This window comes from Falco rusticolus, chromosome Z (genome assembly GCF_015220075.1).
Source record: "Falco rusticolus isolate bFalRus1 chromosome Z, bFalRus1.pri, whole genome shotgun sequence".
NCBI lineage: Eukaryota > Metazoa > Chordata > Aves > Falconiformes > Falconidae > Falco > Falco rusticolus.
Genome location: NC_051210.1, coordinates 50,986,358 through 51,009,532, shown reverse-complemented (window position 1 = coordinate 51,009,532; position 23,175 = coordinate 50,986,358). Strand labels below are relative to the sequence as shown.

The 23,175-nt window shown below is 38.4% G+C and overlaps 1 protein-coding gene across 18 annotated transcripts in view; it reads right to left on the bottom strand.

The window, feature by feature from the left end:
• MPDZ (multiple PDZ domain crumbs cell polarity complex component) overlaps positions 1-23,175 on the bottom strand; it is a 99,320-nt gene that overhangs the window by 20,320 nt on the left and 55,825 nt on the right. For 5 of the 18 annotated variants that reach the window (XM_037373293.1, XM_037373288.1, XM_037373290.1 and 2 more), the window contains 12 exons: positions 21,819-22,017; positions 18,962-19,003; positions 14,457-14,561; positions 13,565-13,660; positions 12,908-13,085; positions 10,705-10,815; positions 10,097-10,180; positions 7,354-7,455; positions 6,090-6,161; positions 3,245-3,407; positions 2,442-2,638; positions 215-306 (listed from right to left, as the gene is read on the bottom strand). In XM_037373293.1, coding sequence (XP_037229190.1) covers positions 215-306; positions 2,442-2,638; positions 3,245-3,407; positions 6,090-6,161; positions 7,354-7,455; positions 10,097-10,180; positions 10,705-10,815; positions 12,908-13,085; positions 13,565-13,660; positions 14,457-14,561; positions 18,962-19,003; positions 21,819-22,017 — 1,441 coding nt within the window. The remainder of the gene's footprint in view (positions 1-214; positions 307-2,441; positions 2,639-3,244; positions 3,408-6,089; positions 6,162-7,353; positions 7,456-10,096; positions 10,181-10,704; positions 10,816-12,907; positions 13,086-13,564; positions 13,661-14,456; positions 14,562-18,961; positions 19,004-21,818; positions 22,018-23,175) is intronic. The other 13 variants (XM_037373298.1, XM_037373304.1, XM_037373303.1 and 10 more) reach the window with 11 other exon arrangements.

Genomic DNA, 23,175 nt, shown 5'->3' with positions numbered 1-23,175 from the left:
TTTCTTAGAACAAGTCTAGTAGTTTCTTTTACTTTATTTCTGGCACTCACAATGCAAATACCAAAATAGAAAACTCAAGACATATTTAACAACTACCAAGAACTGAGCTGAAAAGCACATCAATCTTATCAAAATTAAAAATAAAACAGAAATACTCTGTGCAAAACTTGTGCATATTAAAAACTTTTTTAGCCAACATATACCCAGAACTTACCTGACAAAGATTATTTTTACTTTAGATGGTGCACATTTGATTATTGAGGAAGCATTCTGGTGAGTCCTTCCATAGAGTATTTGCCCGTTTATCTACATAAAGGAAGACAGCAATTATTTCTCAAAATATTTTTATTCCTTTATACTTAAGACTAAATTTTAAGCCTTAAAAGGTCCATTATCCCACATCACTGGCTAAAGCAGCAATTGTATTAAATTAATAGAAAATGTCGTGTCCTGCTTTCACTCCCTTCTTTCAGTAAAAAATTCCTTATAGTTTGATTTCAGACTAACATTGTCACAGTGCCATTCAGTGTCATTCTCTGAGTAATACTCAGTTGACTTGGCACGTCATCTATTTCCACCTGCCATTGATCACCCCATAACTGATGTGGAGATAAACCCGGGCCATGGGAAATTCCAACCATACCAAATAAATGAATCACTTATATCCGGCAATGAGATTGCTATTATTTATCAGATTTCAGTTCTGAGCAAGGTACTTTATACACAGGAGTCTGAACACCGGTGCATTTACAACCTGAAGATTTGTCCTGACAATCATTGTATTAATTTGGCAGAGCAGACTCACTGAAACCCCTTGAAGCTTCTATGATTCAGGTATGATTGGAGGTATCAGTGTGAATGTGCCCACTACGGCCACTGTTTGCTCACAGTTTATCATTCGCATTTGTTCTTGTCATAAACTACTCACATAAAAACTACAGTGCAGAAGTCCACTCTAAGAAAGGGGAAATGATTGGAAAAGGACACCTTGGACCTACACAAAGGGAAAATAATGCAACACACACCAAGGCAGTACTAATAGAAGCAGAGAAGCACAAAAGCAGTGAACAGTGAGCAACAGACACAAAATGCTGAACTGAGGGCTGAACTTAGCAGCAACCCCTCAGCTCCCATATACTGTGTTCACCAGGCATGGTCACCGGGATACTGCACCCTGTCATTTATAGTGGAGGTGACAATTCCGATGCAGCACTGCTTCCAGTGTTTGCCATGGGCTTGTGAAGGACCACTGTCAGGCCATCAGCTGGGGGACAGGGCATGGTCTGCCACAGCTGATGGAGAGCTACTCGGCAACATAAGGAGCAAGCTCAAATGTCTCCTCTCAGAAGAGGCTGAGACAACCTCTTAGCATTAGTTTGCAGGTTTACAGTGTGGACAGTAAGCAAGAAATCACATGAGAGCAGACTCAGACAGATGTGTTTCAATGTGTTCTAAGGATACTCAGCATCGGCAACATCAAGGTTTTTAAAAAAGATGTTTAAACTGATTCAAGAGAACTATCTAGCAGGTAACACTGGACTCTGCAAATAACAGGTCCCACCATGAGACTAGGTCCACAGTGCTACAAATCCCTTCGTTTCTCTCCTAGTCTGCAGCTGCCAATCTACATCATTTACTCTTTCAGTGTGGTCCCCAAGCTTTGTTCAGTCTCACCATTCCCCCCCTGTACCATCTCCCTAGCACTTTCTCAAACACCTCCACATACAGTTTTGTGGTTACACAAGGCATTTCTGTGGGGTAACGTTACCGACCGCTATTGGAAAGAATGGGAAAAGCTATAGCAGAGAATGCATCTGCAACTATCATCAACTGAACTGTGGTAATATAAAAATATACCTTATAATCATATCAACACTGAGAATGTTAGCTGCACATTCAGTGGCTGAGTCCCCTCACAAAGCCAACAGAAAACAGTCTGAATGTGTCATGAGATAAAAGTCCATAATACAACCAGATCTGTTCCTGTTTCCCCAATTTAATTTCCATTTTATATGTTACATAACGTAAACATATAATGATATTACCACATTTCCAGTAGGCAGAGAAGAAGTAAACAGAAAGCCTGGAGCACCCCACAGACGCACGGACTAAAGGACTTCATTTGATTTCCCATGGTCTGCAATGCACTGCCCTTCCATACATCTCCATAACCCAGCAACTGCTGTCATCTCCAATTTTATCCTTTCTAAATACACACGCACCTTTACTTAGTACTACTGTAACGAGGAAAAAAAGCCACACACAGCTGCAAATATTTGGCATACACCAGAATGAAAATCTGGTAGCAGAGTGATGTCAAGTTGGATAACTTGGGTATTTCAAGGTCCACTGAAGAACATCTACATTGCTGCAAGAATGTAATACTTTAGTGCATTTCAAGTCAGTGTATTTGAGTTTCAGTATAAATTGCAAAAACTCACCTCTAGTAACTCATCTGCAATCTGTAACCTGCCATCTTTTCCAGCTGCTCCATTTGGATCAATTCCCACTATAAAGACACTCATCCTGGACCGGTCTTTGTTACCAGCAAGACTAAGTCCCAGACCTGTCCTTCCTTTTTCCAGCTCAATCATGTGTAGCTCCCCTGGCAGATTTCCATAGCGCTGCATGATCTTTTCTAAATGTAAAAGTGTAGGCAGCAGAGGTTGGATTTACATTAGAAAGTTTCATATATCACTCAGAGTCAAGATCAGTGTCCTGTGGGCAGTATCTGACAGAAGAATCCCAAAGGGATGAAAAAATTTACAGCGTGCACCTCACTTTAAGCTAAGTCTTAGATGTTTTATAACAATATTCCTATTTCCTCGTTTCCCTTCTAACTTTTGAAAACACTAAAACTTCTCTTAAAAAAAGACCTTTCATACATAAAAACAATAATCTTCCCTCCAGTAACACCTTCAGGTAACAGAAGGTATCACATCAGTCACTGCCATCAGTTACTTAGAGTACACTGAAATTCTTCAAGCAGTCCTACGCATGAAACAGTGAATTTGGACCATGGAGGAAAACAGAGATTGGAGTGCAATGAACAACTAAGAAGAATAAATTAGTTTTATATTTCTCCATGTGCATCTGACCAAGCACAACTGAAAGCTGACAGCAACACTTAACACCTAAACATCAAAGCGCATGAGAACGAAGTAGTTTAAACTGGACCTCCCCATTTCTAGGGTGCTATTTCAACACTGAATATTTAAAACATTATCGCAAAGGATAAACTTACTCCAGCTGTAACCGAACTCATCCTCTTTCTCCACATCCTCTGAGACTCTGCTCGAAGATGACTGTGCAACATCACAGCTCATTCCTGAAAATGCTGACGGAGGAGGCAGAGGCAAGTTACAAAGTGAAGTCTTTTCTGGCTCTGGATCGGATGGACCAAATGCCTGTGGAGAATAAGAAAAATGCAGTGGCTAAGCAGATTCAGACTCTGTGCAGGGCAAACTAGTATACAAAAATGTTGAAAGAGCAATGACTATGGCTTTGAAGTTTAAATACCAAGCAGCTGGAATTCTAAATTAATAACACAGCACAGAAAGGCTGTAAGAGATCAAAGATAGAAACAAACACCAGGCAAGGTAAGAGGTAACATCACTCCAAAACGTATTTGGAAGCAAACAGAACTCACAATAAAAGCCCAATTCAGTAAAGTTTTATGTGCCACTTTACATTTCAGTAAAAGTTTCTTATGAAAACTCAAGTGAATTTTTTTAAATGCCTTATTTGTAAAAGACTTCCGCTTTATTTTATTTTTAAAAGCTACTGCATATACAATTTTTTCATATCATATGGTTTGGAAGCCGAAGAGGAGGAAAAGGAAAAGAAACAAAGAACTTTGTCCTTTCAAAAATGCCTCCAGATAAAAAAGAAAATAACTGGTGTATTAACTGAAAAGACAATTTAAAAACAAAATGAAACATAGTAACTGAAGAAATCCACAGTAACTGGACTTTTTCAGTCCCATTTACTGGTTTCCTATACATTGCACAGGGGAGATCAAATAAAGGAGGATGCAGATTAAATCACCAAGGAGACAAATACTTTTCTTCTTGATGTATGTGGTCTATTCATAGTCGCAAAAATTTAAAAGTATAAACACATGACTACTGCAATATAATGGTTAAACACCCAAATCCACAATCTGGCAAGCCTCCATTCAAGAGCTTCCCTAAGAAATACAGGTTCTGATCAGGGTTTTGGCTAAGTGTATGTAGTTTCTGTCATTTTGGCTTGCCCATAGTAAACATGTAGGCAAGAAATTTGTATCTGAGAATCGTCATTCTGAAGCTTATGCATGCCCAAGAGAATTTGATACTTGGCAGATCAGCTGTTGATGTAAACAACAACAACTTTAGATGAACACCAAGTATTTTTCCAACACCAAGATTTTCAGGTGTTGCCCTAGCTTCACAGCCCTGTTCTCACCATTTCAGGTTTCATTACTGCCATTAGCAGAAGTTTGAACACAGTATCTCAGATAGTGTCTCTGGGGGCCAATAACACTGAGACAACTTCTTTATAAGAGGCAACAGTGAAATGGGTAACAATATACAACTGGGAAGACTTCAATCTGCTTTAAATCGAAGGTGTTGAAAATACTGGGATATTACCAGTTTAGTCATACTGAGGTTTAAGGAAGGTCCTATCCCTCAGGCTATGAGTTACCTTCATTCTTTGTATACACCAAAGATTAAAAGAAAATGCAAATGCCCTACTTCAGCTCCCTCATTCTGCTTCTGCTTGAACAAGATCTTCCTTTCCTTCAGGAACTTGTTCTAGGAGCTTAACTAAGAAGTCATTAAATGTCAAAAGCATGGGAAGTTTTAATATGGCACCCAAGCTAATAATTTTTATAAAAAATCCATATAAATACCATATTTTTTCTATCTTGTATCGGTCATATTGACCTGTGCTTAAAATCTAAGACAATACCATCCTGCTGAGATGATACCTTGCATCACTAACCCTCATGTAGGAATTATTTAAAATTTATGCAAATTATACTCTAACACATGCCAATAGTTACAGGGCAGACATAAACCTCAACTGAAGCAGCAAAATTCTAGCAAAGACACTGTTACCCATCACAATCAAGATCAGGGTGGAAACACTACTTAGTAACATTCAAAATGATTTTTTGTGATTAAAAATTCATGTATCCACCACGGAGAAAGTCAGTGACAGACATCTACCTCAAAGAGGGCTAAAGGGGAGAGAAGTTCTAGAAACACTTGATTTTTCAGAGGGCTTCTTAGAGTTTTAGCTAGAAAGCTACGTAACACACTGAATAAATGAGGAAATACAGTGTGAGAGCAGACCAGATCAGCAGATCTTACAGCAGTCACTGTGTTTTAAAACCAAAATTAACATATCACTTCAGTGATACTCTTGGTAAATAACAGCATCCAGTAACAGCACAAACTTAAAAACATGGCCAAAAAAAAAAAGAACAAAAAAATGCTGTCAAGGACCTCAAGAAGATCTGTATATCACTACATCTGGACAGATTAGCACTTAGAACTGCAGCCACCATAATCTGATTGACAAAAAAATGCTTCCTTCTGTATCTCTGTGCACACCTACATAAAGTTGAACATGGTTGATGTTTAAGGAAATCTTGAAAGTAAAAGCAAGGATCCTTTGCGAGAAGGGTAAAAAGGGTGCTACAATGCCATCTGGCCAGAGGGGACCATATCCTGCCTCCAGAACTTGGCCTGTCATGCATGCACTGCCAGCAGCAGAAGCTGACCCCCACAGTTTACACACACATAAGACTTTTGCTCCCTGAATCGGGCCACACACAAAAAACCTAAAATGCTTTAACTCATGAAATACTTCCAGTGTGCCACGGCACAGTATTTCATTTAAAATGCAAAGCATCAGACAGTGCATGAACCCATTTGGCTACCAGGGTGTCTCTGAACACAGCCAAGCAAATACTAAAAAAGGCAGCAAATTTGGAGAAGGCACACGTGGAAGAAGAAGCAGTACTCCTTAACGTATCACAAGCCATGTACAAACATACAGCACACATACAGTAAGACCCACTCACTGGAATCACGACAAACCTTGAATGGTGTGGGAGCAAAAGGGTTAGTTGGGGAACAACGGAAGGTAACCCTAATTGGATTCGATACCTCCTACAGTAACACAAAACAGCAATCCACATGTTACAGCACCTTTGGCAATACAGAGCATTATTAATGAGTAACTCATTTTCAATTACAGATTCATTTTGCTAACTGCAGCAACTTTTGTTTACTCCATTTAGAAATGGACAAAAGTATTTAAAGGGTTACTAAGGACACTGATTCAGCAGTTTCTTACTGTACATGAACCTTAGTTCAGCAGAAGCAGAGAGATGACAAAAGGCTATTTTTATCTCAATGTTAAAAAAGGAATTATGCAGAAACTGCAAAAATTTTAGGTTTTTTCTACAAAGATGTGCAATGCTTTTTCAGAAATACTTTTGAAAATACAGAAAACACAAGCCATCATATATACTTCTAGTACCTTTCCTCAGAACTGTAACAGACACAAAGTGATTTCAAAAACACACATGTATATCACATCATAGATGTTCATTGTACATTCGATATATTTGACAACATGGAAAAACAGACAAAGGGCACAATCACTCTCAAGATGTAAAACCACCTAGAAATAATTTTATTAAATCAGAAATGCATGCACATAAGAATTAAGTCTTTATTTATTATTGCGTTAGAGGTTAACTCTGTTCCCAATATTAATAACATGCAGTAAGCACTAACCACAAAAAAAAGAACCTAACTTTTTTTGTATTTCCAAAGATGTCACCATCCTGTTCATGTTGCATTAAAAAAATTTCCATGAAACAAGAGGGAAAACATTTTCAGTATCATAAAACAAAAGCTGCCAATGTTGGGCTTTTTTTTCCATGCAAAATGAAAAAAAGATGTATCAAAGCTGGAAAGTTCTAATCACATAAAAAGAAAATTAAGTATGTATAGCAGCAAAACACCTCACGCTGATGAGAGAGTTACAGTCAGGTGGATATTGTAACTTATATCATAGGGACTGATTTTGTAATAGAGAACTTTCTCCTTTGGTAGCTCTGATTAGACAGATTTAGTGGTTATGATTAATGGAGCTGGCCTTCTTTAACTTCTTCAAAACTTCTTCTTTATGCCTAAGTGTCTGTGTCTTTAATCCACTACACAGAATTTCCACTCTCATCAGCACAATATTTTACCCAAATTGGTGTAAAAGAATTTAAATGCAGAGACACTAATGGCAAAGAAGCACACATATGATGTTTGGTGAGTCAAAAGTAGTGTGGAATTATCCAACCTTGCTAATGTTGAACTGAGAAGAATCGGCAAACGGGTTAGTGCTGCTGAAGACAGCTGGCCTACAGAAAAGACTGTTCTGCGGGAAAGGCAGGGAAGGGTTCTAAAAGGAAAACATAATAGAAACTAAGCAAAACCATTTTAAAATGAACCCTTTGTGACTCATGAAACAGAACATAGTTATTTAGCTGTTTGTTCTAACCAAACAAGATTCACTTCCTGCACTTTGCTACAGGTATGTTAAGGTAAGCAGAACTGTATTTGCCCTGTGTTTGTATCAGCTATATTTAGCAGAGAGTAGAGGAAAAGCACTGATCCTCATAACTGTTCTAGCCCACAAAGGGCATAAAGCACAGAACTCAGAAGCACGAACAACAGAAAATTTACTTGCTGTGGTACTTGTACAATTCTGTCCCAGCATCTCAGCATAAGGGATACTCTCACAGATCAGTTAATTATAAAATTGTGGATTTCTGGATTCGAATAAACACAGTTCTTTGTAATAATGCAGTAGGTTTAGTTTTATTTTTAAAACCACAGATTAGTTCTCATAATTTATCTTTTGTGGTTACACAATCACTATGATTTTCACAAAAGAGAACGTTTAGTAATATTAGGCATCTCTAAACAGACTTTGTATCTGAACATAACTTCTACAGACCATTTTTTATGTGTGTACATGCATCCATAATTTTCTGAATTTATAGTTTAATGAAAATAATTATTCTGGTCTTCTCTTTAAACAATACAAGGTACATCCTTATCATTATTTAACACAAAAAGAGTTTTCATGTTTAGACAAAATTAAAGGATGTAATTCATGCTCCTTTTGCAGTTTTTGTACTGTATTCTATTTTGAGATCATAACTTGTTTAATAAAGAGGGAAGAGCTCTGATTTTGCATAGTTTGTTGGAAATACTGTTCAATGTATTATTAAAAGTAATTTCTACACTAGGCAATCTGGCAATCGCCTAAATTTCTTAGGGCTGTAAGCTGAACACTTCTGGAAAATAAACAGCATAGTAATTGAAAAGGACTGTGAAAGGCTTGCAGCATCAACTGATACATTTATACGACAGTAATTTAACAGATATATGTTGCTGTTTAAGAATTTTCTTTAAGCATTTTGTTTTTTTTTAAAATGCTCCTGAAAATAGAAAAAGCATCCCTAAACATTTATTCTCAGATACTATTTTGCAAAACAAAAAGTAATGCAATTTGGTAAGACAACATATGTCTTGGTTCTACAGTATCTTCAGCAACAAGAACGCAGAGCTGTGCATGGACAAGGTTTCTTCACTGGCAAGTCAGTCAGAGTTAACAGGCAATTTCCCTACAGTACAAGATTTTCTGTTTACACGTGAGATTCACATTTGATTTTGTCTTTTATAAAGAGAAGTTTGGGAAAACTAATTTGCCAGTGTAATGATCCTTATTACACTTTAACCATTACATCTGTCATCTGCATAAAATTTTGGATTGTATCTTGATGAAACTAAGCAACTAGAGTAAGTATCAGCCACATTTTGTATATAAACTGTGAAATCGTAGTAAAAGAGAAAACAAAAGATCAGCCACAATAATTCAAAATATGTCCTTTTGTGTTTTGTCATGATGTCACAGCACCTGAAATACTACTGCCAGCTCAAATTCTAATCTACGCAACCACACAGTATTAATATGGACTGACTACCATGATAAATACGGAGCACTTGAGTTTGCCTTAACAGTCAGGTTTAGCATGCTTTTTTGCAGAGTCTAGGACATGAAAAGCAAATACTAAAATAATGGTGGGGTTTTTTTTACTGTTTTTTTCTTCCCAAATCCAAACCCTAAAATAACAGTATTTTACCTTCTGCCCATCCCTGCTCCACTAACTTGTGTTCAGTATTCTATTAATGAGCCCAGGATGCTAAGGTATCAGAAACTAGCTAGCATTTCATATTGCACAATGCTGTAACCCTACAAATTACCTTGGACCATAACCATGGTGACAGATTAATTCTTACTCAGAAATACCCAGAGCATTATCAGCATGAAACATAGACTCGATGGATAACTGCTTACTAGCACAACTATCAACTAGCTTATCACAGCCTATTTGCATTATTTGGGTTATTCTGGAGCACACTTAGGATCTCTTTAACTACCACAGAAGCCAGAATTAAAAAAAATAGGGGGGGGGGGGGGGGAGGCGGGGCAGAGAACAGGAAAACTGACTCGCTAGCAACATGTCACTTGAAACTGCCTGCCTCGCTAAATACATAGTGGTACCATATTATATACAGCTACTGTGTGCAGGTAGCTAGGTATCTGGGTGACTGTACATGAATGAAGGCAGGAAATTTCCTTATAAGATCTTACTATAAAGTACAGATGCAAGTTTCAAAAGATGAAAACAGTAAATATAATGCCATTTACAAAGATCACAACACAATGCTTGTGTACAGGATGAGCATTTGCAATGTTTTGCTTACAGAGAAACAAGGGTTTGTTAATAAACAGTCAAGAAATAACCAACAAGCTTAATAATTGGAAAAGAAAGAGAACACAGAACTACAAATAAAAATAATTCTAAATGAAAGTAAGTAGTGATAAAGTAATGGCCACATTCCCGTCCCAAACTGGTCTAAACATTCAGCAGTGGCAATTTCATTCACATCACAGCAAATGCAAAAGCCTTACTTTAGTAGCTTGAGTGTCAATAACCAACATTCGACAGAGCTTTTTCATGCAACTTTACCTTAGATGACTGATGATAAAATGGATTAGTAGTTTTCTGCCCACAGGGAGCAGAAGCTGAAGAAGGGCTATAAAGAGACTCTGGCTGGGGAACAAGAGTTATGAGACAACTAGTAAATAAACATGGAGCTTACACAGACTCTACACAATGAGGAAGTTTAGTTTCTAGCAAGCAACTAACATTAAACCTCAGTAGCTTTTGTCTGCAATGTCCATGCAGCTTAGTGACTGAAAACTTCCGTGTACTTCTAGGTCCTTTCATTAATGTCCAATGAATTTTTTAACACGTGTTGTATTTCTGCATGCGCTTCTCAGACATGCCGTCAATCTCTAAAAGTTGGGTTTAGTTAGACTCCTACTCTGCCCCCCAACAAATTATCTTTCTTGAGGCTTTTCAAAACAGTTTGAGGACGGCGTGCTGGAAGGTAATTCCAAATCCAAATCGATTTCACTCTAAATGGAAATAATACTTAAATCAAATCTTTATTCCTAAAATAGCTGAGATGGAACTTTCAGGATTAAGCATCCCATTCCCAAACACCACCACCTTGAACAATTGTTTCATCTATTACTATGTATTACATGTCTTTTCATATTCTTTATGCTTACCCTTGGTCTGCTTATAATGCTCTGTACCATAAAGACTACAGGATTGCCTGCCTTCCGTATGGCTTCCACAGCTTGTTCGTGGCTGGCATCTCTGAGGTCAATTCCATCCACCTGAAATTGGAAGGCCTCATCTTAACATTGCAAGAAGCTACAAGAATCATGAGTCTGCTCTGGGTTTTGGTTAGGGAACTTTGACAAAAGCTTAAGCCCAAACCTCTGTTACTGGCAGAAAGGTTTCTACTGACTTGGCCTGAAGTCCCTCACACACAGTTTTGAGATTTCCCAGAGCACTAAAAGGACATCAAATAAATATTCTCCATGGTTTTAAAATCAGGTTTTCCAGCATTCTTGGTTCAGGTTCTATACATTTTCCCACAGACAACGTAATAGAAGATATAGGGTAATAGGAGAGATAAAGTAATCTGAAAAGAGTGGCAATGTTTGCCAAACGCTGCTTCTTGTAAATGCTTTCTCTTCATGAGATTTACAAACTGAAACTTGTTAGGTGTTGGAAGGTCTTTCATTATGGGATATTATGTCAGTACAGTGAACTTTTTTCCCTTTCTTTTAATTCTTTTTTTTTCCTCTATTAAAAAAAAAATTTAACTACTAGGCACTTCCCCCAGAAATTAAATTTTTATGTCAGAGCTGAAAATCTTTCTTCTAGGAGAAAGTATTTACAAAGGATGGCTACGGACAAATTTTTGCCTTGTTGCTTTTCTTCATGCCTTGGTCTGTACTGAAGTGCAAAACTTTGTCTTGTGATTGAAGTAAGAACCATGTTATGGTGAAGTTAGCATCAGTAAAACATTCTCACAGTGACCATAGTAAAAGCTAGAAGCTAATGCAGAAATGTTATTTGTTAGTGGCAATTCGTGCACAAAAATTATATGTTTACCCCTACCTTTTTAATTCTCTACCTTAAATTTAAACAATCAATGTAAATAAAGAGAGCACAAACACAATCTGAGACGATTCTAAACCTATGAGGAACTGAACAGTAACACTAAGGCTCTCCAGTTCCCCATGTCTGAAATACTCTATGCACTAGTAGAGAGAAAAGCTTAGATATGCCACAACTTGAGAAACTCAAATAATCCATTCTGAAACAGTCCCATTAACACAACATTGGTTACTTAATTTCACTCACCCACTCCAATTCCTGCAAGTATCATCAGAGACAACCGCTACATATTCATAAAAATCCACATATTCAGATATAATGAACGTTTTTTAACTTTGGGGCCATCAAGCAAAATTCTACCTCCCAACTTGTAATACACTGGAAACTTCTAGACTGTTGTAGGAAGTGCCACCTATATTAAGGCATTACCTCAAGATCCTTTATATGGATATCGTAGCAGATAGTAAACTGCAGTTTAAGTATTATCACGTAAAGCAAGCATAGTGTGATCCACGGGATGAATTGCCATGTCCACCATCCTGCTTTTTATGTTTGTACTGATGGACAGACAGCTAAGGGTGAAAAGGAGTTCAGCTCCTAATGGCCTGACAGTGGAGACAGGGTAATACCTGACTTACTGATAATCATCACAGGAAGGATATATTCCTTTTAGCACATTCATTCTTCAATATCTTTAAGTGAGAAAGCAGAAGTAGCTGCATAAGCACAGGATTGGTAAAACAGAAGAGAAATCTACATAAACTGCCTGCAACACCGCTGGCTACCCTATGCTCAGACCTGAGCACAATGCTCTTGATCTCCTCTGTATCAAATCTAGCTTTCATCATGTTAGTAGGAAAAAAAATTGTCTCCCTTAATTCCTGCACAAGATGCACAAGAATGATGTGATTTGATTAAGATTTAAAAGGGAAATAAGCCTGGCATTTATGTGCACGATTTGCTATCCACTGGCCATTTTTGTTACTATCCAAAATGCAAAGGTAAAACCTTTTAGCTTCACCAAACTTAAGCTTTTTCCTAGACATGCTGGCTTTAAAACAGGCAGGTAAAACTGCTGGCTTTGTAAACTCCTGCTCACATAGTCATCTATACTTCAGGTTGTATATTCAACTTAAATCTGTCTACACACAAACGTCAGCAGATGGTACTACACTCTGGTATGGCTCAAGTGGTACCAGCTGCAGCAATTACACAGCTGTCAGCCCAGGACCACATGTCCATCTCAAGTAGCTCCCAAGATGCTAATGGTATTGCAAGCAAAAGGTACTCGGCTCGTACCTCCACAATCCGATCTCCAGTTTTCAGTGTTCCATTTTTGCCGGCTGGGCTGTCTTCCAGGATGTGCTTGATAAAGATCCCTCTCATCATTTCTCCATTACTCAGGCGGCTCCCCATCCCTCGTCCTCCAACAATGCTGATCCCCAGTGACTTGCTAGGCTCTCTCCAGAGTTCAACCCTGTTGTGACAAAAAAAAAGAACCAGAATAAATGAAAATCTGTTGTGATTATGACAGTGCTGCACACTGAAGATACTGGATTTGCACAATGGTTTAAAAATATCCAGAAATAACTCCTCCTTGGACAGTTTTGTTGTTAGGTGGGAGTTACCTGCTGAACTGCTCAGCAAGTCTGTAATTGCATCTACCAGTTTTTCACTTTATTTTGGATTCTAATCAAAACTTTGAATCCTTCTCTTCACCCCTTCTTATTAGCTCCCAGAAAGCCAGCCTATAAAGATAAATTACTAAAGCAATAAAGAAACTTCCAAATTGTGGGGATTTAGCTCAATGGCAGTTAAAAACAACAGTGAATTACTCCTGCAATGCATAATATTGCATTTCTGTTCTTTTCTTATTTCTCTTAAAATATATTACAGGTTTCAAAGTTTTTGAATTTCAGATGAGATTTTATACTGTGCAACTAGATCTGCACTTACTTTCTGGGCTGGTTCCAGTTACTGAAAGCTGCATTTTGAAGTTCGCTTTCTTCTCCCTCCCCCTCTTCACGTTCTGGAAGCTCTGGGAGTTCCCTGCTGATGAACAGGAACATGCAATTCATTTTTAAAGAACGCACATAATCACTACTTTTCACTGCAAAATGTCATGTATTGGATCACCCTGCCAGCATGAGAATTTGTACACAGGGTTCGTGTAAGTAACTTCTCTTTTAGATTAGTCTGTTAGAATACATACTGTGCTTGGGGATTCCCTGTTCACCTGTCTCCACAATTAAGTTGCTATCAACCGACAATCACAGAATAAAGGTTCTGTGTTTTGGAACTAGAACTAAATCAGAGCTGAAGGTAACAGTTTATTGTTTCCAAAATCGAAGAAATTACAACAGCAGCATTCAAAAATAGTTACTGCTTTTGGAGAGTAATTTCAAGAAAACAAAAACTATTAGTCACTTTGAATATTCTGGCCTATAACTGTAATGCATTTTTGGAACTCAAGGAAAAGGACAGCATAATTCATTCTTTCTAGTATATGCTCTGGGAAGAACATGCTGGAGGCACTGAGTACTTGTGGCAATACATAAATCACATGGCATGGCATTTAAGAAAAGTTTAGGATGAGGCAATATTCAGTCTCCTTTTTGCGTAGATCAAGCATCTATAAAACAGCCCTGCCAAAATACCAGAAAGATTTGCCAGCAAAAGCAAAATTTGTATTCTGAACAGCTTTTTATCGTAATGGCTGCCAGTCTGAAGAAACTAATCAATTTTTCATCTCTTTGAAAATAAAACTTATTTTCCTTAACTGTGCAAAGTGTATGGGAAAAGTTACTTCCAAGAACCCTATGTGAGAAAACAGTGTCTTTTGACTCACCTGACAGTATGTGAAGGAAAAAGTTCAAGTGGCACAGCTCCCTCTGTCTGTTGTCCCAAACTGGCCCTGTACTCGTCTAAATTTTCTGCTGGCACATATGTAATACTGCAATAAAATGGAACATGATTAAAGTAGCATGAGGACTGCTGGTCCTGCCTTTGGTGGGTGTGAGCAATGCATATGGGGAAGCCACCCAAAATTACTTCACGTAGTCATTGACTTCAAATGGACAATGCTGGTATGCTGGGAATAAGGAGTTACATGAATCCTTCGTGACTTTACAACAAATATGCAATTCTAGCAAATTAAGTAGCTGGCCAGCACGTAATTTTCTGAGGGCTGGCCACGCCACTTTAAGTAAATGGTGCCTGAACAGTGACAGAAGTGCCACAGAGATATCTGAGCTTCAGTCAAAACAGAGATTCCTCATGCAAAGACAAACACTGAAGAATCTGCAAGGTGTGAAGCATCATTACCATCCTAAATGCTGGCTGAAAATGCTTCTGGAAGTTGGCTTGCAGGAGGTTTTCAGCTTTCCTGGGTGGTTTTGTATCCTGTTTTATTTTTATGTGCTTTTGGTGAAAAGTACTGCATGGGTCTAGACATACAAATGTGTTACAGCACACCACCTATGAGGCAGAGAGCAATCCCCTGCTCAACTCCTTCTTCCACCCCTTCATGCACTTCCAGCCAGCTCAGGATGGTCAGCCAGTCCTGTTTCACCAGCCAAATTACATGCAGACTCCTGAAGCCCTGGTGCACCCTGATCACATTTGAATGTCAGAAGCAGAAATGGTCCAGTAGACTGGGGAGGGGGAAAAAGAAGTAAAAAAAGTTAAAGGCATGAAGAACATTTCTTAAGAAACTTCCCACTACAGGCAAAAGGACACCATGACCTGAACAGGGCTACTTAAATGGCCCTTCTTTAACAATGCTTTATCTTCTTAAAAAACTTTAGTTGTTCCATAAGCAGCTTAGCTGTCAAATCCAAGTCTGCAAGAAATAAGGCTGATGGAAAACGAACACCAGAAAACTAGCTGTCCTCCCATCCATCACATAGTTAAAACAAATATGAATGCATTTCCCCCTTAGATAGGATAAAATAAAATAAAAAAATCTTGGCCACTTCACAAGGAGATGTAAACTGCTGAGGAGAGACTCCTTCAGCTCTGAGCCTCTCACTTACTTGGAGCCCTCTCATGTCCATCATTCCCTGACTGGAGCCTTCTTCTGTCTGTTGTTCCCTGACTGCCACCAGTTCCCCCTCTCATTGATTTTCTGCTGAATACAGCAAGCAGCAGAAGGCAGAGCAAATGCATTTCTACGACTAATGCCGTCTGTCCAAAACACTCTGTTAGAACTATCATAAGGATCATCTTTGTTTGTGTTCTTCGTCTGTGAGCAAGCATTTTCCCCACCTCCTCTCACATCTACCATATCTAGGAAAGGGCTGAAGACTGTCATTACGGAGGTGCCTAGAGTGCTGAAAAGGAGGAACTCTCCAGTGTTTTTTGGTAATGGTTTTTATGGTAATTTCTATATCATCCATATTATCAACACTTGTTCTCTTCCTTAAATCTCCTCCCTCTTCTGCTCTGGCCTTTTTTCAGACACACAAGTGTTATGTGCTCGATACAGAGTGTTTTCATTTTGAAGTGCTGAGGATTTAACACACACCAGGGAGCAAAGACTCAGCACAAGGTCACTGACTCTTATCTGTCTTGCAAGAAATGCAGCAGTTATTTCATGAAGCCCTTGCAGTGAAATGGAGAGAATCAAGAAGGAAAAGGCTTTTTGAAAAAAAGTCTTTTATCCATCACCAACTCCAAAGGCACTTAACTATAGCAAAGTGTTAGCACTAAGGTCACAGAATTCTCATGGGGTAAACGCTGCTGCAGAAGCACCACCCAGTAAGCCTGTAAGAATACCTTGCCTCTACAAAACCTAAAAGATGTGCAAGCTGCATTTCAATGAACAAAAATGTGTCATTCATCCAGTTACATTCAACAGTTTCATCCCAGTCAAATTCATCAATCTTCACCCTATAAAAATAAGCAGGAAATAATGTATTTTCCCTTGAAAGACAGCTGCAGTAAAGAAACCAGAATTGCAAGCAATCTTTTTGCTGGCTAGAACACTTGGACAACCTCCTTCATGCTAAAATGCAGCTGGAAGCTATTGTTCCAAGTATGGAAATGAGAATGGCAGGCTTCTAAAAAGGAAACATATATGCCCAGATTCAGCCTGGATGTAGACAGTAAAGTGTGAGCAGAGTGTCCAACATCTTTCAACTCTGTCCAGCCCTTTTGTGCAAGCAGCACATGGCAAACAATTACGCTGCTTCCCAAGGCCCAGAGCAGTAGTAGTCCTTACCTCATACATCTGTGTAACATCAATGTTGGAGATCAGCTATGGGGGAGGCAAACCATATGCACTCCAACTTCTGGGATACCCTTGTTTTTCATTATACGAATTAATAACTGACATGGTGATGGGGCATTCAAAAGGTACAGCTCCAAGAATTCTCTCAAAACAGCCTCAGATGCTACTTACAAACATGTCCCAAAATCCCTCTTAGGTAAGCAAGCTTCCCTTTCTGTGACAGCACAGGAACTGAGAAGAAAAGAGGTTCCCTCCACCATTTTTAAAAATGCATCTAAAATTGAGCAACCAAATTACTTAATTAATTTCCACACATGGAGTCAAATTTAGATATTATCACTGGGAACTGTTACATTTTAGCTCTTTGGAAAATTACATTATTTCTATTTTAGTGCCTAACTATAGTTTAAGCACTCAAAGGAACATTCAGTATATTTTTAACTGCTCATTCCTATCTACAACTAAACTTCAACAATGCTTCAGCTACTTCATAAATATAAACCAGAACACTTACTTGCATTTTGCAAAAAAAATAGCATAGAAAACTAAATTACATGGACAGAATGCATCAGAGTAAGAGTTCACCTTTGTTTCTTGCTCATGATTTTCAAAGTCCAGTTAACAGCAAAGGTTCCCCTAGCTACTCTTACTAGCTAAGCTGTATTACTGATGTGGCTGTCCTCCTCTCCTCTCTCCTTTGCATATTATTATTGAAATGAAAACTTACACTAAAATTGTAGCTCTGCTGTAAATTAGAGTTTTAGGAAATATTTATTTTCTAAATATGTTATTTTTCTAAAAACAGGAAGTCCTCTTTGCTAAGTGACTGTCTATCCTGCTCCTGCGTTCTGTGCCACAGAGTAAGGTCAGATTGTAGTAAAGACTTTGGATTTATATATGCCAACCTTTTTCCCTACTTAGTACTTCATGGGCAGACACCACACCATTATACTATACACCATTTGCTGGATTGCTACCATAGCTCACTTCTTAGAGGTCACAGTGAGGTCTGAAGACATCCAGCATCCTTCTGAACAGCTCAGCATGTCACTAGGATGATGAAGGGCCCAGAACAAGAAATGTGTGGGCTCCTCTGGTCAACTCCATTGACCCCTGCGCTGTAAAGTAGAAACAAAAACCTACCCAGGCACCTGAAGAGTTGATCTGCAAAAGGGACTGATAACTGCCTTAATATAGTCACAGGGAACAGAGTAAGAGAAACAAGTTGCAGGAAATAGGGATAAAGACACAGAAAACAGGAAACAAGTAAATGACTGCTCTATGACTGTGTTACATTCCTTATCTGCAAGAGAAGTTAAAATTCAGCAATATGCAGGTTTTAGTCATTCCTCTTTCACAGCTGTACAGCTTGAAGGAGAAAGTGTTCTGGTTTCCTTTCTTGAGTGCTACAATCAGCCTCCTCCCTGCAGAGATATGCACTAGCAATGAAAGCAGTGACAATGGAAACACCAAAGGGTGTACATACGAAAATATCTTGTAAACACAACACCGCATGCAGTACAGAGGAACATAACACATGCTTGACTGAACAGCCACACAAAACCTTGAAACACTAACAAACCAAATAATGAAGTATGGAAAACGTTCAAGAACAGATTACTGTCATTAACACTTAAGGTCTAATTTAAGCCTTTTTATACATGAAGGAAGTAAAATGTAAGTGCCACAGAAAATATGACACTGAGATTAATCCAGATATCAGTACATCCAGGTATCAGTACATTGTATTCATGCCAATTCTTGTAGTGAACCCCGTACACACACACCCACGTGCTCTGAGCACATCTGGGACGGCCGTCATAAATGAAATTTAAAAATATTAGCAATAATTTTTAGAATACAGGTGTTTTCATTTCAGTCTTAGGAAGTATGCACTGATCTTCCAAGTTTAAAGCCATACACACACACACTCTCATGACCTTTTTCTTTAAAAAAAAAATATATACACAAAGCCACATGTGCACGCACACACACACACAGAATATGTACCTATATCTGGATATATCCCTGACATTACTATGGATGTCATAAAAGCATGGAATGATTTTACAGACAAGTTGCAACATAGAGCCATAATGAATTTCTGAATCGCCAATACTCACACATAACAGAGGGCCTGATCATCAGCAGGTGCTGGAGAAGATCTAGAATGTGAAGCATATGATGCAGCATCTTTATACAATGGTGTTAACAAATGTCAATGTCTCATGCTGAATGTGACAGGCATACTTATGTAGTTAAAAGTGTGAGCTGCTTTTTTCTTTTTTTTTTTTCCATTCCACCTTCGCTTCATCTACACCTCTCCCAGAAAGCATCTGCTCTTTATGATTGTCTATTTCAGTTATTATTAACAAGCATGGAAAAAGGAATATCCCCACATTTTAGGCAGGTGAATTATAATTCAGCTCTGTAATTACCTGACAGATGTTACAAGCAGCTGCTGCTGAACACAAAACCCTGGCTATTATTACAGAAATGTAAGAGCTCCTGGCAAGGTGGAGTGAGAAGTGAAACAGAATGCATTCTGGTAAGGCCACACATCTGGTTTTCCACACACAAAGGGGAAAAAAATTAAATACCTAAGCCTGAAACTCAGACTGCTGGTTCTTGAAGTATTCAAAACAAAATTTCCTTTAATAAAATAAAACAAAATAAAGCCTTCATGTGGCAAGTCAGAATAGCTTTATGTTTTCTCAACAAATACTGTTTGCCACTGAAATACAGCTTTGAAATTAAAATGCTTGTACTTAATCACTTTTGGGGCTCACGCTGCTACACAAAAAAAGGTCAGTCTAAAAATTAGAGACACCTTTGTAGCCCTGTAGGAATAAAAAGGAGTGATACCTAAATGGCCACACCTGAGTGCGCATGCACCTGTCTCCTGAAGAAGACACCAAAGAAATTCAACTTGCTTATTTGAAATGCTTAAATTGCAAATCCTGCACAGTGGTGTATCACATTAGCTCTGAAATGACATCTATATATCTGTGTATTCCTCTTAGCAAACAGGAAAAACTATCATGGGATAATGCTCCATATCTCCAAATTTCTGACTTGGGTCATTATCCACATATTTGTATCACAGTATTTTTCCATAATTCTGTACTGCTCCTGAAAGTAAAAATCACAGAAAAAATTAATTATGCTGAATAGTTTTGTATCAAAACTATGTAGGCCCAAAAATACTGTCCTTATTCTTGCAAGACTCCTTAAGAAACTACCAAAGGATCTGGTCTTTCCATTTTTTGAAATGTAGAAGCCAGCTCTGCTTTAACCCTTATGGGAATGCACTGAAGAACATAAATACAAAATGAAAGACAAAAAAGTAAGAGTATGAATAGCAACTGTCCCTTTTCTGTGAGACCTTTCAGAAAGGGATGCATTTTTCTCTGGAAAATCTGAATAATCACATCTAAGACAAGATTTTGGTATTTTCGACATATCTGCAAAAGCCTAACACTAAAACCCAAAACTTAGAGTTACACAGTGTAAGATGTAGCAGCTCTAAAAGGATAAGTGCAAATAATGAACACATCTGTGTTTGATCATGTAAACACAGCACTAATAAAAGACTCCTCACCGAAAAATGGTGCTGTAGCATTTGTCTATCTAAGCAGACATACACACACATGCATGCTCACATACCAACTGATTTCAGTCGTGGCAGTCAGAATTATAATACAGTTTGAAAGCCTACAATAATAATCACCATATTTTACCAAACTGACTCATTCATATTAATGATAGCATTGACAATAATGCAATTCATTATATGAGCATATGCCATTATTTAAACAAGCTTGCATAGATCATAATCCTAAATGCATGACAGCTATGGGGCAGACCATTAAACCTACCACCCACAGTGTAGATACTCTGCCTACCCATTACCAAAATGCTGGGTGTCTTCAAAGATAGAATACTTCTGGGCAAGAACAGAATGCCCTGCAGTCCATTCTGAACTGACAAAAACCATAGTTACCTGCAACCACACTGGGACTGAACTGATCCCTCTCAAGGCCACCCTCTTAAAAAAGTAGAGATTTCTATTACCAACAGCTCTATTAATCCCATTTGCAGATATGACACGATCCATGTTACCATGGGCTTGAGAAAAACGGTTACCAGATTTTTGGAGCTGTAAACCCAGAACTGGTGTGTCTAGAGCACTGTCCACAAGCTCCGGAACAACCTTATTTCCAGATGGTGCACATGGGCAAAGTAAACTCCACAATCACATCAACTAGAAAGAACTGTACTTTAAGGGAAAGTTAAAATTCTGTCAACTGAGTGAATTTGAGAAGAAACTTTCTCATCAAGCAAGCAGATTTTCCAAAACTATTAATTACTGCAAGTTTAAAGTAGTAACTCCCAAAAGCAGATATTTATGCACTAAACAACAGCTCCTTCATATGCACTAATAAAAACTTGTGATTTCACAAAACAGACTGTTTCTGCTGTTTGTCACAGATGTACCGAAAATGTTTTAAGCATTACTTTTCTGCATTAACATCATGCATCATACTTTGTCTGGCAGTCAAAACCAAAATCCATTACAAAGATGTCCATCAAATGAAATCACTTGTGCAATGGCCAGGTCAGTCCACATGTGAGAAACACAAACACTTTGAGCAAATCCTTCCTTTCTTTAGAAGAGTCATACTATGAATGCTAATCCTCTTCCTTCAGTAAAAACAGGGAGGGCAGTAATGATAATGATTACTAATGAGAGTAACAACTTTTCTAAGAACATCCAAAGCCTCTTACACAAGCGATTTTATCTTTCAAACCCATGAAGATGTAATTTGAAGGTGAATTATCCATCTGAAGCTGTAACTTAAAAGGTAAATTCATGTTGTAAAAACAAACATTTTTTTTTAATTTAGAATACCTGCATAAATAACCAAATGTTTATTATTAGCATATTCATACCACAATTCATCACCTAGCTTTACCTACTTTATGTCTGGTCCAATGAGCGAATGCCTCCTCAGCACAGCCCGGGCTTGTGCACTGGTTAAGTTAGTGGTTGACTCTTCATTAATGGACAGGATGCAGTCCCCTACACCAATCCGTCCATCACGGCTTATTGAGCCTCCATGGATGACACTGCGGACTATCATTCCTGAGCCATCTTTATTGGAACTTACTGTCATCCCTATAGGGAAAAACACATGAAACAGTTAATAATGTCTTCAAGGCCAAGCTCTGAGTGCCAAGAAAAGGGAATGTAACCTGGGGCAGTTAAGGTAAACGCCAGCCAGCCAATCTGCCAATGTCAGCAAGTCTACAAACACTGCTCTTATTCTCCCTTGCGTTTCCTTCTTTCCAACAGAAAACAAGAGACAGCAGTTACACATCACAACCATAGTTATCTTTACCTTGTGTTATTTCACATACCAGGCTTAATCTAAAAAAAAAAAAAAGACTGTAGAAAATTATAAGCAGAAAATAAATTAAAAAAAAATGAAATTGCCTCTAAATCAGTCAGATTTACACTCTGCTGGATGGTTCACTGAGTTTATACACCACATTTCAGTTTAGTTTAAGATGGTTCTCTTTGGAAAGGAAGTGAAATGATCAAACAGTTAATTAGGAGCATAGGGCAAATAAACCCACACACACATATTTTCAACAGAATGCCTGAATAGGATCCTACTGAGACAGTAGCTGCCTTCCTGCTCTACTAGGTGGACCATCACTTAGACCCAGAAGAGCATCCTGCTTCTGTGAATGCCTGCGCCACTACTGATGGGTTCAGTCCTCTACTTGAGTTTCACCATGATCCCACCTGTGGATACAAACCACGTAACTCTACTTTCTTTTCACTAATGGAAAAAGAGAGAGAGATGCTCTTCCACCTCCACTCCCATGGGGAGCCCACAGGGACTTACATGGGGTGCTGGGCTTCACATGTCTTTGTGGCTGTTCTTACATGCATGAGTTGTCACTGTTATTTTCAAGGCAGACGGTGCTCATGAAATCAACCCAGATGACAGTTTCACGAAAAACTGTTCTTCACTGAGGCAACAGAAAGGTAGCTGAAGGGCCAGTACCCTGAAAATTCACCCACTGGACTTCCACTATCCCAATACTGCCAAACTTTGTTTAATCTTTTGTGTCACTAACATGGAAGCTCTCCTTTACTGACAAGATGAAGCCACCTTCTGTAAGCTTCTGTAAGCTGCAAGGAAGCTCTGTAAGAGCACCTTACAGAGGAGTATATATGGGAGAAGGAGGCAGTGGCTACCCTACTATGTGTTCTTCTGGTTTTGCACTTAAATATCAGGCTAGCAAGCACTAAAGTGCAGCTGTG